At 41.6% G+C, this 16623-nt stretch overlaps 1 protein-coding gene across 1 annotated transcript; it reads right to left on the reverse strand.

Annotated features, from left to right (window-relative positions):
• Positions 1–11270: 11270 nt before the first annotated feature.
• On the reverse strand, positions 11271–12107 carry LOC133903194 (uncharacterized). Its single transcript, XM_062344517.1, has one exon. It carries the CDS (start codon positions 12105–12107, stop codon positions 11271–11273), a length of 837 nt encoding a protein of 278 aa, XP_062200501.1.
• Positions 12108–16623: the final 4516 nt, after the last annotated feature.

Consider the following 16623-nt stretch of genomic DNA (forward strand, 5'->3'; position numbering starts at 1 on the left):
TAGTGGATCTAATTATTTTGGCAATTGGCTTCGTGGTCTAAGTAAACAATGGAAAGCTGATATAATGGTGGCTACTACTGCCTTTTATTGGTCTATATGGCTATGCAGAAATGATAGTCATTAACAAGAAACAATGTTTTTCTCCTTTGTATGTTATCAACTCTTGCACTCTTTTGCTCCGTATGTGGTCTATTTTGCAGCAATAGAAGCGTCGACAGACGGTGGCTACAACGTGCACACAGTTGGAGCGGGTGGTCAGGGTGCCCTTTACCCGTTTTGGGTGGCAGTCTAGACTACAGATCCAAGATACACCAACTTAGACCCGCTAGCTATGTTCCCCATCATTTATGGTACTTTTGGTTTAACCCAACGTCTTTTTGTTTTCCTTTGTGTTTCTTGGTCGTGTGCATCTAGTTATGCAGAGATCTAAAGTGTACTCTTATGTAGTTGTATTATCTTGATGTAATGATGAGAGTTAATAAGTTCTTGTTATAAAAAACTATTCTGTTGGACCATTTAACCCCTTGTGCAGTTTTTTATTGGAGGGGGTAACAAACTTTGGTGATGCGGGGTGCCCAATCTTCTGCACATAGGATCAAAGGTACACTGTGGGACTTGACAAACCGTAGGTGATAACTCATACCAATGCAAGGACTTGCGTCTCTTTGAAATCTGCCAAACCACATGCTCTGAAGATAAATGCACGAGATCTCAAGTGGATGATATCGAAGACTCAATTCTCAGTGGAAAAGCAAGCATGATCTTGATAAAAAAACGTCCAATTCCCCTCTATTGCAGCTATGCCAATTCAATAGGAAGAACAAGCGCTATGACTGTCTTAGATTCAATAAGCAATTTGAGTTTTACAATAAACTTGATCTGACTTTCTGAGGTCATGGACTCAACTATATATTCTTCCTAGGATTGTAGAAACCGAACTGGACTCACTATGACATAAGAAAGGAAACCTAAGATACAACCGACATATTGTTTTGATGACTATAGCCTGCCTATTTTGAATCTGACAATTGGGTAGGATCTATTCTTTCCAACAAGTACTTATATAGCCCAAAATGACTCTGTATGAGAGACTTATAGCACTTTTACTGTGTCTGTTTGGTTGCACCAAACCGAGTCCAAATCGACTTGAATCTTTCATATCTTCTTTCTCTGTGATTAGATTTATTTGAGTATGTGTAAACCTTGAAAACCAAGTCTTCCACACCCATAGAAAGGCCTGGAACATCTGGATATGATCTCTAAACATCTTGCAAGCCACGGGCTCAACATCAATAAGTATTGTGTGTCACTCAGACAGTTTGTGTTACTTCCATCCAGATCATGCATCGTTTGATTCGTTTGGAATAGATTCTGTATCATTTCAAAATATGTATCTTTTGCACGCTGGAATGTACTATGTTAAAGCAGAATTCACTTAGAACTTAACAGACAGAACTGCACCTAATGTGTTATGCTTGTGCGCCTCTGCCTCCCTCACCACCCGCTGGTCTGATGGCTTATATGTGCACGTCCTCTCAAATATGAGCACAATAGAATTACAAATATTAGGTAGCATCAAATTCCCATCAATCTCATGTGCATATTTGTATAATGCTTTGTATAATGCTTGTCAAATATGTCGAATCACCACAGCAGCTTTTAGGTTCTTTTCAGCTTTTTTTGATTTCATGGTGTTCAAAAGTACTTGAAACATTCGCAACTATTGATGGAACATTGATGCTAGAAATATCCGCATGTTTTGGTCTATAATGGGATTAGAGAGGTAATGGGGCAAATGGCCTATTTGGTCCCTGAACTGTCAAAAGATCATTTTAGTCCCAAAGCTTTTGGAGAAGGTCATATAAGAACTTGCACACAGTTGGCACTCCAGGTGGACGTGTTGACTCAGCCATGTAACTATTTGCTAACTTATATCATTTGGGAAAAATAAGAGAGAGATAAACCTTCCCGTTTTACAAGCGTTGCAAGGGAGTCCATAGAACAGTTCTAGGGCCTTCTCCATCGCCGCCACTGTAAAGTGCAGCGGTGCCAAACGCCGCTGCAGGAGTCATCGTCAGTTCGTCACCATTGCCCACCTCGCCGTCGACTAAACCATCAGATCTTGATCTCTCTCAGCTCCGGGTACCACTTAAATATACTGTCCTGGCCACGACGACCTTGGCTCCTCTGCAAACGTGACCACATCCCCGACAACCTCAGCTCCTTCTCTTCCATTGCAACCTGGGCTAGGTCCCAGGCTCTCAGACGGTGATTGCTGTTTAAGAAAGGGTTGGTTAAGTCCTAGCCCAATTGTTATCTGCGCAGTGTTCTCAATGTATTCACATGCAAACAGCAAAGAGTATGAGAATAAATGGTAAACACGCATAATCATACTGAATTACAACACAAACAACCATCAACGTGCTACACAGTAGCCAAGCGGAGACGGGTGCAATCATGCAAGTACTATATACCAGTTCTCTAAAAGCCAGCCAAACTCTGAGGCTATAGAAGTAGTCCATACATGGAAATCGGTAGAATAAAACCTTTTTTTTTTAGGAAAAAAGAGGGTGAAACTGGAAATATTCTGTTGATGGAGAGCCATAGAAGCAAATAATATCGTTTGACCAACTGACTTACCACACGAGAAAACAAGAGATCATAGCAGCGATAAAAGTTAGAAAAAAGTGGTACCGAGTTCAGTCACGGAAGCGCATAATGTTAAATTTACATCTAACGTGCGTCGTTCGAAAACAAAGCATCACTACAGGTTTAGCGTTGCTAGCCAGTAGATTCATCTTACAAACAGCTGGCTCAAGGTGCAAAACCAATGCTCCATCCTCCTATATCTCATAACATGACGGATCAACGGGAAAGTTCGTTGCTACAGTTGATATTTGAAACAGCAATCGTATCAGTTACTGAGAAAAACAGAACCTAATCTGAACTCTTATAGACCTGCACTGTGTTGTCTAAATTACCACATGGCAGACAATGGTAGGATGGCGAAACTAGGGTTAAGATTGAACAAGAACTTAGCACCAACAAAATTAGTGCTTACTAATTAAAACAAAGATGACATAATAGTTTCGCAAATAACAGAGGGCGCTAAAAGAAGAAACAGGAAATGTAAACCTAAAGGCAAAAATAAATATGTTATATCAATTGATCTATTCATATAAAATAAATCGAACTTAAGTGTCACAAAAGGTGAATCGCATGCCTAGTTTGAAGATCTCCATTACACAACTGAGAAACAGAAGGACCTATTACAAGTTAATATTCCTATAATTTGCAGACGATGATGGCATTTATTTACGTGCATATTCTAATGTTGCAATTCAAATATTTTAAACTATATAGCAGAGGGAGCCACCAATGGTGCTCAAGTATAAACATCTTAAACTGATACAGATTGGCATTGCACAAAACAAATAATTGCTAGAGTTAAGATGCATCTATTAAAGCATATTCATCCAACAAATGAACCTAGTTAGGTCAATGTATGCCAACAGGATGTCAATCATCAGCTATCTCATTAAAATGTTGGCCAAATAGGAAGTTCTTGAAATAGTTGACATCTTATTTGAAGGTTCTCACAGAAAAACAGAACCTAATATGCCTAGTTTATGTATTCTGTCATAACACTACCAAGATGACATAATATAGATCCAACAAAGCAAGCTTTGCTTTACTAATCATAGCAAATATGACTGAAGATGTTTTTCCATGTCACAGAGGCCACGTAACAGGAGAGCTACCATAGCAAATATGACTGGATATGTTTCTCCAAGTCAAAGAGGCGAAGTAACAGGGGTGCAGAATAGGAACCACCAGGAAAAGTAAACCTCAAAGAATACATTCTGTATGGATTCGCTTATGTCAAATAAAAAGTGAACCTTAGTGTCAGAAATAATGAAGCACAAGTCCAGTATAAAATGGACCATAACAGAATCTTTTAATTGCTGAATCTCCCATTATAGGAAACATGAACGACACTAACTAATACATCCGTAATGACGCAACATAGACTACATCAGATTCTAGAATCAAAGATCATTAAAATATTGTAATAGAGACAAAGCTTCAGAAGAGATGTTTCTCCTAACAAACTCAGGCCTACTGGCACGGAACAGAAAGACCAGTTCTTATCTAACATTTTAATGATAAACAGATAATAACATATCATTAATCATGTGAAAGGTGCAGAATGAACTATGCTGTTTCATCATTAAAATAAATTAAGAAAATTCCTTCACTAGATTTGATAAATGTCATTCCCATCCGAGCGTTTTACAAAGGGTACCTGACATCAGTGTCGTGAAGCAAGAAGGAAATAATATATGACCAAATGTTCTGACCATGCAACTTGCAACGCTGTGTGAACCTGAGGTGCTCCAAGTAACCTAGCCCTAGTAAGTACACATGATACTGAATTTTGAAGTCCTAAGAGTGCCCTTGTAGAGTGGTGTAACCTTGCTGGTGCTTCTGAACAAGAGCACTGAGCATTCAATTTTCAAATGGTTTAAACTAGTAATTTGTAATGTATGAGTTGATCTCATGTAAAACATTCAGCTCGATTCAGATGATGTAATAGCTAAAGAGGTACAGAATGGGACGAGCAAAAACCAATTTAGACCAAGGGCTCTGTGTCCCATTTCACTCCACTTGTTTAAACACTCCAGCACTCTGTCACCACGATGCCTCTCATCAGAACCCCTCCCCTGTTCTAAGCACCAAAGGACTAGATCATGCGCACTCGTCAAATGTTCATGAGTTATTTATTCTAGTATCTCCAGACCCATGGTTACAACAATTTGATCTTTCTAGTACAATTATATGAACAATAAATAGAAGTTTAATGACAATTGGACCTGAAATTCAAAAAAGAAAAAGGAATTCAAATGTTGCATTATGTCAACATCATGGCCTATCACAATGTCCCCAAATCGAACCCAAATTGAAAAGTCAGATGTCACTTAATCAAAAAAAGTAATATTGTTGGGCACACAAAAATCCAACGTTGGATTCAAGATACCGAAACAGATTTAAATGCAGTTACCAAATACCAATGCGAATGAACATGACAACACAAACGAAAAGAATCAATGATTCTTTAGCTCATCTTGAATTTTTTTTGATGATTAAGGAATCCATTAGCATCTCCTGAAAACAAGACATCACACCTACTATATGAACATCTAGGCAGCACAAGCAATAGCCGTGCCAATTTGCGAGCCATTCACCAACCATCAATTGCTTAACACCAACTGAAATTATACGGGCATATCAGCCTACATGCACCATCATAGCTGAGCAAATCAGATAGACTAACCAAACGAATTGGGTAAAATCGCTTCCTGGCTACAGCAGCAGGGTGGGCGCTGCCCGGCACCACGGCACAATCTTCTCGTCCTTTTCTGGCAGGACAGCGCCCTCCAGCCGCGCCTCCCGGGCAGTCCCGTCCACGATGTCGAGAGCCACCACCCGCTTGCCTATGCGCAGCAAGACCTCGTAGTTGTCGCTCTCGAAGCGCAGTGGCCGTACGCACGCGTCCTCGCATCCACCACCGACCATGGTGAGGCCGCAGATCCCGTGGAGCAACTTCCACGTGGGTCCTGCGGCGAGGCCGTACAGGTCGATGCCGTCATCTGTGCGCACAGAGGCGCAGAGGTGGCCAGCCGCGACGCCGAGTTGCCAGAGCGCGGCGGGGTCGGAGCAGCGCGGGGGAGGCGCGATCTCGCGGGTGGTGCCTGAGGCAACGTCGAGCGCGAGGACGCCGGGGGAGGCAGCCAACTTCCAGAAGATGCAGCCAGCGAAGGCCGCCGCGGAGCCGGGCACGACGCCCGCTGCCTCCGCAGCAGACACCTCGCGCCAATCCCCGCTCGCCGACGCGTAGATCTCGAACCCGTTCCCGAAGGCGCAAACCACCCAGTACCCTCCGTCGGCGTCGCAGGCGATCGCGGCGTCGTGGGAGTTGGCGCGCCTGGGGAGAGGCACGGCGTGGCCCTCGCCAACCGACGGGTCGAGGACGTAGTAGCGCGACCACGGGCTGGAGAGAAGCACGCGGCCGCGGCATGCCGCCATGGCGTCGGCGGGCCCCGCGATGGGGATGGGCGGGGCCACGCCGCTTCCGGTGCCGCTGGAGAGGAGCACGCGGCCACGGCAGCCCGCCGCAGCGTCGGCAGGCCTAAGGACGGGGATGAGCTTGGCGACGCCCGCCCCGATGCCAGCGGCCGCGCGGCCGAAGAAGACGGCGGCCATGGAGCCCTCGTCGCCGACGAGCACGACCCACTCCTCCGGGCCGCAGAACTCCTCGGCGACGTCGACCCATTCGTCGTCGGCGGTGGCCATCGCTGAACTCTGCCTACTGGTGATCAGATCAGAATGGAGAGGAAGGAAGAGAAAAGGAAGGAGAAATTGGATGGGATCTCGCGATGCGGGGTGGGAGAATATTCGTGGGGTTACATAACATCCTTGCGTGGGAAGGGGGCATTTCAAGCATGCTCGGTGGATGCCGGAGGATACGGGAACAAAAAATGCTACGACTGCATACTTTGACAATTATTATAGCTAGTCCTAGCCATAAAACGGTAATGATAATAGATGGTAGATCATATTTAGAAATTTATAACTATTTTATACGGTGTCAGATAGAGACAAACCATGTGTTGACAATTTTTATTTGAAGTCATATATGTGCCAAATCAGATTTACAAATAATTTAACATCCATTAATTATTGGCTTAAGTCCTCTCAACGTGGTCCACTCGTGGGAGTAACTAGCACTCATAAACTACATAAAAAAAGATGAAACTAATAATATAATGATGAAACTAGTAATTTTAACCACTAACAAATGATTAACATGTTGCATATATGAATTACACTCATCGAAGCTTTTCTCTTACTTTCATGCCCAAAAATGCCGGATTTCGGACCAACTTTCACGGTCAGTTGGTATAACTCATCTTCTATGATAATGATACTAGTGGGTATCACTGCTGATTGATGAACTTTTCTGTAGTGTTTGTGTCTCATGTTAATGGCAGGTGAGCACTGCCACAAAAACTACTATCAGATGCACGTCCACATGATGCCTCAGCGTTATTAACCTACCCGAGCCATGCGCCCCTATAGATACCGCCCCCTGACTCAGCCATGCTTGGCGCACCCGAAGGGCGATCGCGACGACGACGGCGCGGCACACATAGGGTGCCCAGTCGCCTCGCCCTCCTCACCAAGAGGGCTTGTGCTCACATCTACCAATCTCCTGCACCGCGGCAGCGAAGTCGATAGTGCCTAACGCATGGGCCACGTGCTCCTCTCGGGCTACATTGTGTGAGTATACATCTTGGTGGAAATAAAAGAAAATGTTATTTCTGAATAACAACATAAATTTGCCAAAAAAATGAAGGCAAAGACTTCTTTCTGAGCTTGCAGTCACTCGTGATCCCGTTCGCACGCTTCATCTGTCGTCGAATAATGGGAAGCTATGATCGGAAAGGTCCACCAAGTGAGCTCTCATTTTCCTAATCACATTAACGTGGCCCCTCACACATCATCTTTCTCCATTCACCCACATTGCGCCACTCTCTCAATTCACATGTTCCTTTCCCCTCTACCTCTCTCCATTAGATATTTCTAGAGGCAAGCTATTGCTCACCAGATAGGGTTTCGTTGTGGTGAAGAGGAAGGCATAGTTGATCCACAAAGAGGATTCAAGCTACTCCATGTGCAATTGAGGAGGTCACTCTCAGGATTGAGCTCCTCCAAGACGGATCGGCTCCTAATCATCAGGATCAGGTTCCTTCGCGCGGGATGGAGCTCCTTGTCGTCGGATTCGAGTACCTCAGCATCGGAATCGAGCCCCTCCATGCGGGATCGACTCCTTATTATTGGGGCCAGGCTCCCCCCCCCCCATGAGATCAAGTTTCTCTTCATTCATGCGGGGCTCTTCCCTGTGGGATTGAGCTCCCAATCATCTAGAATGACCTCCTCCACGCGGGGTGAGCTCTACAACTTCTCTTTGAATTTTTCCTCTCCTATGTCTAGATTGGGTTGCAAATATGCAGTGAGTTTCCTCAAGGATTGCATTGATCTACTTGCAGAGATGCAACAAATTGCTTATGATTTCCACCGATTTGCTTTTTGCACTACATGCTCCCCAATTTACACGCGCCCCGTCCGGTCTTGTTCGTCATCATGCCGTTCTTCAACGGGCGCCGCGGGGAGGGCCCACCGAGCAGCCCAATATGCAGAAATTTCCAGGAAAATCGAAGATCGAAAGTTCCGATGTACAAATCGGAAGTTCCGATATGCTGATTTTTCAAGGGAGGGTTTTGGGAATTTTAACTGAACGGATGTTCCGGTTTGAGACACCGGATATTTTGATATGTGCAAATTTTCAGCAAAATAGAGGCTTTTGAAGGAATTGAAACTTGAGATTCCGATGGATGTTTAGAGATGTTGATCAGTCGAACACTTTAGATGTTTCTTCACTTGTGATCAACAAACACACAATCATACAAAGCTGTGATGACAAGCGAATCAACACAATCCAAAGATCAAAATGGATACATTTGTATGATAATGAACTAGTAAATCCAGCAAGCGGTCAAAAACACAAATGGAACCAATAATGGTGAATTGACCTTGAAATTGGTCTTGTATGAATCCAGTTTTCGTATTAGGACTAAGATTCATTTAGAATTAGATCCCTTAGCACAAGATTCATATTTTGAGCATAAGTCACCCAAGAGTAACTTACTTGCAAAAATATCAATTTATTCAAATCATGTGATTTGTGTATGCTCATTGAGAGAACAACACGTTGCCTAGACATGTTCACCATATTAGTTCAAACACATTAGCAAATATGCAAACATTGTATGCAAGGAGTCAAGTCACATTTCAAAAATCTAGGATATTTGGCTCATATCTCAACTCACAAAACCTATGCTCATATAGGGGCTTGGTGAAGATATCCGCTAATTGTTTTTCGTCCTTACGTGTTGTATGTCTATGTCTCCTTTTGTGGAGTGATCATGAAGGAAATGGTGTTGGATATCTATATGCTTGGTTTGGGAATGTTGGATGTGGTTGTTGGCTATCTTGATTGTGCTTTCATTGTCTCATAATAGAGGCACTTTATTCATATGAATTTCATAATCTTTCAAAGTTTACCTCATTCAAAGCAATTGTGCACAATAACTACCCGTGGAAACATATTCCACTTCGGCAGTGGATAGGGCTATAGAGTTTTGTTTCTTGGAAGACCATGACACTAGAGACCTACCCAAGAATTGACATGTACCCGGGTTACTCTTCCTATCCACTTTGCAACCCACATAATCTGCATCGGAATATCCAATGAGATTAAAACTCGAACCTTTGGGATACCAAAGCCCTAGGTTAGGTGTATGAACTAGATACCGAAGAATTTTTTTAACGGCCACTAAGTGACACTCCATCGGAGCAGTTTGAAATCTTGCACACATGTACACACTAAGTATAATATCGGGCCTAGATACACAAAGATAAAGCAATGAGTGTGCGATTCTTCATTTCGACAACCCAATTTTGTTGAGGGGAGTAGGGCACCGAAAACTCATGCTTGATTCCTTCTTCATCAAGAAATTCTTCAATTTGAGTATTTTTGAATTCACTTCTATTGTCACTTCTAATATTTTTTATCTTCAAGTTGAACTCATTTTGGGCTCTTCTTGCAAATTTCTTGAATGTTTGTTGAGTTTCACTCTTGTCATGCAAAAAAATTCCCAAGTCAAATGAGAATAATCATCAATAATTACTAATCTATATTTGTTACCGCCAATGCTTATATAAGCAATAGGACCAAAAAGATCCATGTGAAGTAATTCCAATGGTCTTGTGGTCATCATGATGTTCTCGGCGGGATAAGGTGCTCCAATTTGCTTTTCAACTTGACATGCACTACAAATCCTATATTTCTCAAAGGAAGCATTTGTTAGTCCCAAAATGTGCTCACCCTTTAGAAGTTTGCTAAGATTCCTCATATCAGCATAGGCTAGCCTACGATGCTATAGCTACTCCATGCTAGATTTAGCCATGAAACAAGTCTCAAAGCTAGCTTTATCCCATGAAAAATTCACAAGATAAAGCTTGCCCTTCATATAACCTTTGAAGACTATTAAGGAATCATCTCTTCTAAATACCGTCACATCAACATTGGTAAACAAGCAATTGAAGACCATTTCACATAATTGAGGTACGGATAGTAAATTGTAGTTCAAGGATTTGACAAGCAAAACATTTGATATGGAAAGGTCATTTGAGATCGCAACTTTACCTATACCTATTACCTTTCATTTGCCATTATCTCCAAAAACAATATTCTCATGTGATGATCCACTTGTATCAAATGATGAGAACATTGATTTTTCTCTGGTCGTATGATTAGTGCAACTGCTATCGATTACCCAACTTTTTCCCCCGGAGGTATAGTCATACAAAAAAGATCAATTTCTATTTTTAGGTACCCACACTTGCTTGGTCATTTCGAGTTAGTCACAAGCATTTTTGGTACCCAAATAGATTTCTTAATAGAAACGTGCTTATTTCTAACACCAACATACTTAGCAACAATTCTACTATGCTATTTTTCTTAAGCACATATGATACATAAAAAGTAGCTTGAGATGCATGAATATGGTTTTGGACACTTTTGACTTTGACAAAGTTGATGAATCCTTGCTTTTGAACCAAGGTTTTAACCTTCTTTCCTTTGGGAAGATAGTATCCAAGTCCTTCATGGTTGAAGTTGCTTCTTTGATTACCAAGATACTCCTTGAGAGCCTTACTACCCATATGGCATTTTAAAAGGCCATTGTGAAAGAGTCCCATAAGCTTCTCATTTTGGCTTGCTAATACTTGCATAGATTTAGAGTTAGTAGCAGAAACATCAATATCAATATCTTTGCATTAGAACAATCAATATTATTTAGTACATTAGTATAGCAAGATGCATCATTAGAGATGGAGGTACTATTCTTGACAATCTTAAATTCAACTTCAAGAGCTTTATAAACTCTATCTAAGCAATCAAATTTCTCTTGAAGCATTTTATTTGAATTCTCAATACTAGCATTTGAAGCTTTGGCTAACTCAAGCATCTTAGCCAAATTTTCATTTTTCTCCCTCTCTTTAGCAAGGTCCTTCTTGAGTTTAAGGTTTCTCTCTTTTTCAAAGATGAGCAATTCTTCTTGCTTCTCGAGAGTTTCCTCTTGACCTTATATTGTCTCAAGTAACTCACATATGATAGGTAAAGATATTTTACTTAAATCATCTAGCAAGTCGTCATCACTATCACTACTACTACCATGCTCACTAGTAACATCAATGTTAAGGGATTTGGTAGTAGATGATACCTTGCGCCCTTTTGCCATAAGACAAACGGGTGCCTCGTCGTCGCTTGAGTGATCAAATAGTGACTTGGTTGGTGGAGTGGTTGCAAAGGCAATAGTTGCAACACCTTCATCCTCATCGGAGTCAGTGTCGGAGTTGTTGGAATCCCACTCTTGACCAATGTGAGCTTGCCCTTTGTAGTTCTTCTTATGATACTTGCTCTTGTCTTTCTTGTGGTGCTTGTCTTTCTTCTCATTGTCTTTCTTGTCCTTCTTGTTCGGACAATCGGTTATAAAGTGACCCAGCTCATCACATTCATAGCATCTTCTCAATGAATATCTTCCCTTTAACTTTTTGAAGGCTTTCCTTCTACTATCCTTGTTGTAGCCACTTTTATTGAGAAACTTGTTGATTATTCTAACAAAGAGTGCCATGTCATCCTTTCCTTGATGATCTTCACTCTCATCTTCACTTGTGCTTGATTCAACTTCTCTTTTTGCTTTCAAGGTGAGATCTTGCTTCTTTGAGCTTGAGCCTTGGTTGGTGAGGTCATAAACTTCCTTAGACTCTTGTTGCATCAAGTCATGTGCTAGAATTATTCTAAGGACATCATGAGATGTGAGATCATTGAAGTCTTGTCGCTCCCTGATGAGTGTCACCAATGTGACATTTCTTGATGTGATAGCCCGGAGCATCCTCTTGACGATGAAGTTGTCGGTCATCAGAACTTCCGATATACAATATCAGAACTTCCAATTTGCTTGAATATAGAACAAAGCTAAATCTATGAGCAACAATGAGTTAAACTATGAAATGCAAGATGCAATAGGATAATATACTATTCAATTTGGAGAAGAACTACCAAGCACAAAGTCTAACTCAAGATATTAACCGAATTGCTCGCAAACACATAAAAGGAGAGAAATAACCAAAGAGGGGAGACACCACAAATTTGTTTCCGAAGTTCGGATCCTTGACGGGATCCTACATCTCTATTGAGCAGCTCGGTCACACTTGAGCCGAGTCACTTTCAATCCTTTCATCACGAGGTTGCACAAAGCACTCCTTGGCTCCACTTGGTATTCCTTCCCTTTCGAAGGCGGAATCTGGCCTTCACAAACTCTCACGGCGCACCACAAGTGATTTGGTGGCTCGTAAGTCACTCCTAGCCATTTAGGAGACCTCAATCTCCAAGAGTAACAAATGCGCACAAAGAATGCTTGGAGATAAATCCTAGTGCTCAAAGATGAAATCAACCCACTTTCACTAGATCTCTCACTCAAAACCCTTTCACAAGATGTAGCACAAAGCTAGGGGAGTGGAGAGATGAACTTTGGGTCTCTAGAGAGGTTCTAACTTGTCAAAGAACCAGCAACCTAAAGATATGAGAGAGGTGGAGTGTTTATAGGTACCCCAAAAACTAGCAGTTATGCACTTTTTTAGCCCACATCAGAACTTTCGATCAGTGAAAAGTAACAACATTCATTAGTTCTACTCAAACCAAGAACTGGGGACATACACATATCAGAACTTCCGATCTGAAACATCAGAATTTCCAATTCAAGCGAGAACTTCCCGAGCTCTAGAGATTTAAACACATCGGACATGCCAGCTCACATCAAAACTTCTGATTAAAATCATCAGAACTTCCGATCAAGCCGAGAATTTCCCGAGCACTAGAAATTTAACTACACAGGACACTACAGCACACATCAGAACTTCCGATCAAAAACATCAAAACTTCTGGTGAAGTCAAAACCATACCGAGCGCTGAGATTTTTAAACCACCAGACACTCTGGCTGGTATCGGAACTTCCAATATAACCCATCGAAACTTCTGATATCAACTATTTTTTCTAAAACCAAGTGACGTGAATGTGAAATGTGTCTCTCATCTAGAGGTAAACTTTGAGCACTAAGTTCATAACAAAGTCTTCAATGCTACATCCCTCTTAATAGTACGGCATTCCTATACTCAATTCAAAATAAATTGCTATAGCTATTGGAATAACCATGCGCTATCTTCTTTCTTCATTTTTGGGGATCGCCACCGTTGTCTAGCTTTCATCAATGGAACTTTTACCTATTCAAAAGCTCATTAAACATATTAGTCTCTTAACCATTTGCCGTCAATCATCAAAACCCACTTAGAGGGTCTAGATGCACTTTCAGCCTTGGATGAACACTTTTAGTACTTTGATGGCTTGGATGTCTTCTCAAGTGTATATTGATTTCTCTGGACTCCAGCATCTTCAATTGGACGAGTGGAGGGGTACATATAGCGTCAACCACACGGACTAGTAGTTGCTCTAACAACTCAACTTTACTGTGAACACCGAATGACCCGGTAACAACAGTAGTACAAGCACCAGACCATCCGATATGTACATCAGTGGATACTAGCCGTTGAAACCTCACTCAAACTTCTTTTGAATACCAGATTATTCGTATATACTTCATCTCCATCATCAAAATATCCGGTGTGTATACTTAAGCCTGATTGAGCCAATTTCTTCACTTTTCAACTGTTCGGCGAGTACATATTCTGATAACCGGACCTTTCGGTGTGTTGATTTTCATCTCTTTGCAACTCTTTGGAAAACACTCTGGTGTGCACTATCATCTAGTCACTGGACCTTTCGGTGTATTGATCTTCAACCTTTGATAGTTGCAGTCTTCTCTGGAACAAATGCTCCGGTATGTAGAGCACACAGATCACCAGACTATCTGGTGAAGTCATTTCTTTCCTCCTCTGAGTGAAAACACTCTGGTGTGTGTAGACTCCTAAGCACCGAACCTTCCCGTGAAAACAAACTGATTTCATCTCAGTTTTTCACCGTTCTGGAAAATACTCTGGTGTCTATACCTTTGGTATCACTGGACTATCTGGTATAGTCATTTTTCATAGGACTTCTCTAATTCAATCAAACTTTGCCTCGGTTTCGGTGGCATCTTCATGTATTGTATCCATTAGAACTAATAACATATACTCTTGACAAACATACGAGTCCTAATGACTATGTTATTATTAATCACTAAAATCACAATCATAGTCTAATAGGGTCATTTTTGTTACATCTTGTTTTTTGACAGTGTAATAATGAATGGCTATATGCATGTTTTAATGCAGAGGATAAGATAATAAAGTGTTCCGTTATTAAAAAATAATAAGTACAAAAAATATGCGATCTTCGTATTAAAAGAATGGCAACAAACAGAACCAAAGAAACAAGTTTGTAAAGTGGTCTACATTTTGACAGTGGTAGGAACTACTGAACTAACATAAAATTAAACCAAAGGAAACAATGCTGGGCAAACACTTGATTTGACAATAAACATGACGGCCCAAGGCTAAATTAAAAACCAATCTTTGGCTATTGTGATTGCTTTTCCAAAAAGAGGTAACTAGTGAGATTAACCCATCAAGTCATTAACAAAACGTGAATTGGCTTGAACAGTATCTTCACGTGGATAAAACATCCAGTGATGTACATGAAGCTCTTTGAAATCAATCATGATTACCACTGACTTGGATCTGACCTTGCACAAAGAAAAAGAAATATACCAAATAATTTCTATATCATGCAGCTTATATAGGGAAAAACATGCAATTAAAGAACCTGGAAAGTAACAGCACATTTACATTATATAACCAGTCACAAATGTATTGATCTGGAAAAAGACAAGCATGCATCCATATAAGCATAAAGTAGTATGGATCTGTTTGTTCGGAGTCGTTGTCCAGGACCCTTGACGGCTATTTGGCTCAGCTAGCCTATGCTCATGTGCTTACGCTTCTCGAAGGCCATTTTCTGACTTCTAAGTTTTAGAGTAACTACCTCCTGGAGTCATGACTCCCTAAACCTCCATCTCCTAGAGCCATGCCTCTTGAAGCCTTCATCTTCCAAAGTCATTCCTCCCGAAGCCTCCATCTCCCAGAGCCATACCTCCCGAAGCCTCCATCACCAGGAGCCATGCCTCCCCTTGGAGCCCCCGTCTCCGGAGCTCGGGTAGGCTTCCCAAAGGCTACAGGGTAAGCCATCAGACCTCAAGAAATATCTGTCAGAAGAGGAACATCGATCATCCTTTGCCTGCAAGGAAGTGACCGGCATTAATTACCTAGGCTATTGGGGGCTGTCCTGACACCCCAGTACAATGGAGGTTATCCTGACACCCCTGGCATCACGGCGTTGAGCCGTAATTGGTGACCGGCTCACTCCTTTGGGTACAGGAACCCCAATAGTTATCATGGTATATATTTATCTTCTATGTAGGGTAAAAAGTAGTTGTTCAGGATAAGACCATGTAACTTGGCCAGGTTCTGGATATTTTGCATATAGCGGTGACTTGTACGCTAAGCTACGCACAACCTTATAAATAAAGGGCCATAGTCATCTGAGCAAGAGCGCACGCTCAACACAGCATGGAGGAGCATAATCACAAAGTCTTCATGTGATACTCCCCCTAGTTCGGTCCATATTTTTACTATCAATACATTTGTGATGTTCCTTCCTCTCTCCAAACTTGAGTCTCCTCGTTAGAAAAAACTCTCACCGTACTTGCTAGGATAAGACGATCTCTTGCTCCAACACTGTTAAATCTAGTACATCACATAAACCACAATTGAGAAATTTCTGACCAGTTTGCTCCTCTTCAACAAAGCACAAATCATAAACTAAATGAGTTACTAAATTGGTGACAAGTATAATCACGGACAAACTTAACCTTTTAATTGTCTTTTGATGCTGATTCAATTTTAAAGAAAATGACAAAGAGTTACTATTGTTTACTACAAGCATAGGGTATTCCGAGAAATCAGATTGTTCAAAATGAAAGATAACATTTTTCATATACTTCAGGGTGAAATTTGACCTGGCGTACCATGGGCATACTGGCTTGGCTGGGACCTTATTGGACCAACTTGGATATTGGAAATCTTAAGTTAGCCCAATATTTAACTTGGACTGTTGGATTTTTTTAGGACTAACTTTTGGATATTAAAGTCGATTTGGGAGTATCAAAGTATGATAAACCCAATATGAGGATTGCTGCTCAATGTCCAGAAACAAGCGACCATGGAGAACTCGTGAAGTAGCCCAACTGGACCAATCAGAAGATGACCCTGACACCATGCACTCCCCACAAAACCAACGCTGTGGCTGTGCTGTTGACAGGGCGAATAGGCGAGATAAAGGTGCTGCTTATTCAGAGAGCAATAATTTTATCTCGTCTCGTGAA

Source organism: Phragmites australis, chromosome 21 (genome assembly GCF_958298935.1).
Source record: "Phragmites australis chromosome 21, lpPhrAust1.1, whole genome shotgun sequence".
In the NCBI taxonomy this organism is placed as follows: Eukaryota; Viridiplantae; Streptophyta; class Magnoliopsida; order Poales; family Poaceae; genus Phragmites; species Phragmites australis.

What these genes read in the sequence shown, in the direction of transcription:
- LOC133903194 (XM_062344517.1), bottom strand. Translation starts at nt 12,107, where the DNA reads ATGACCGACAACTTCATCGTCAAGAGGATGCTCCGGGCTATCACATCA.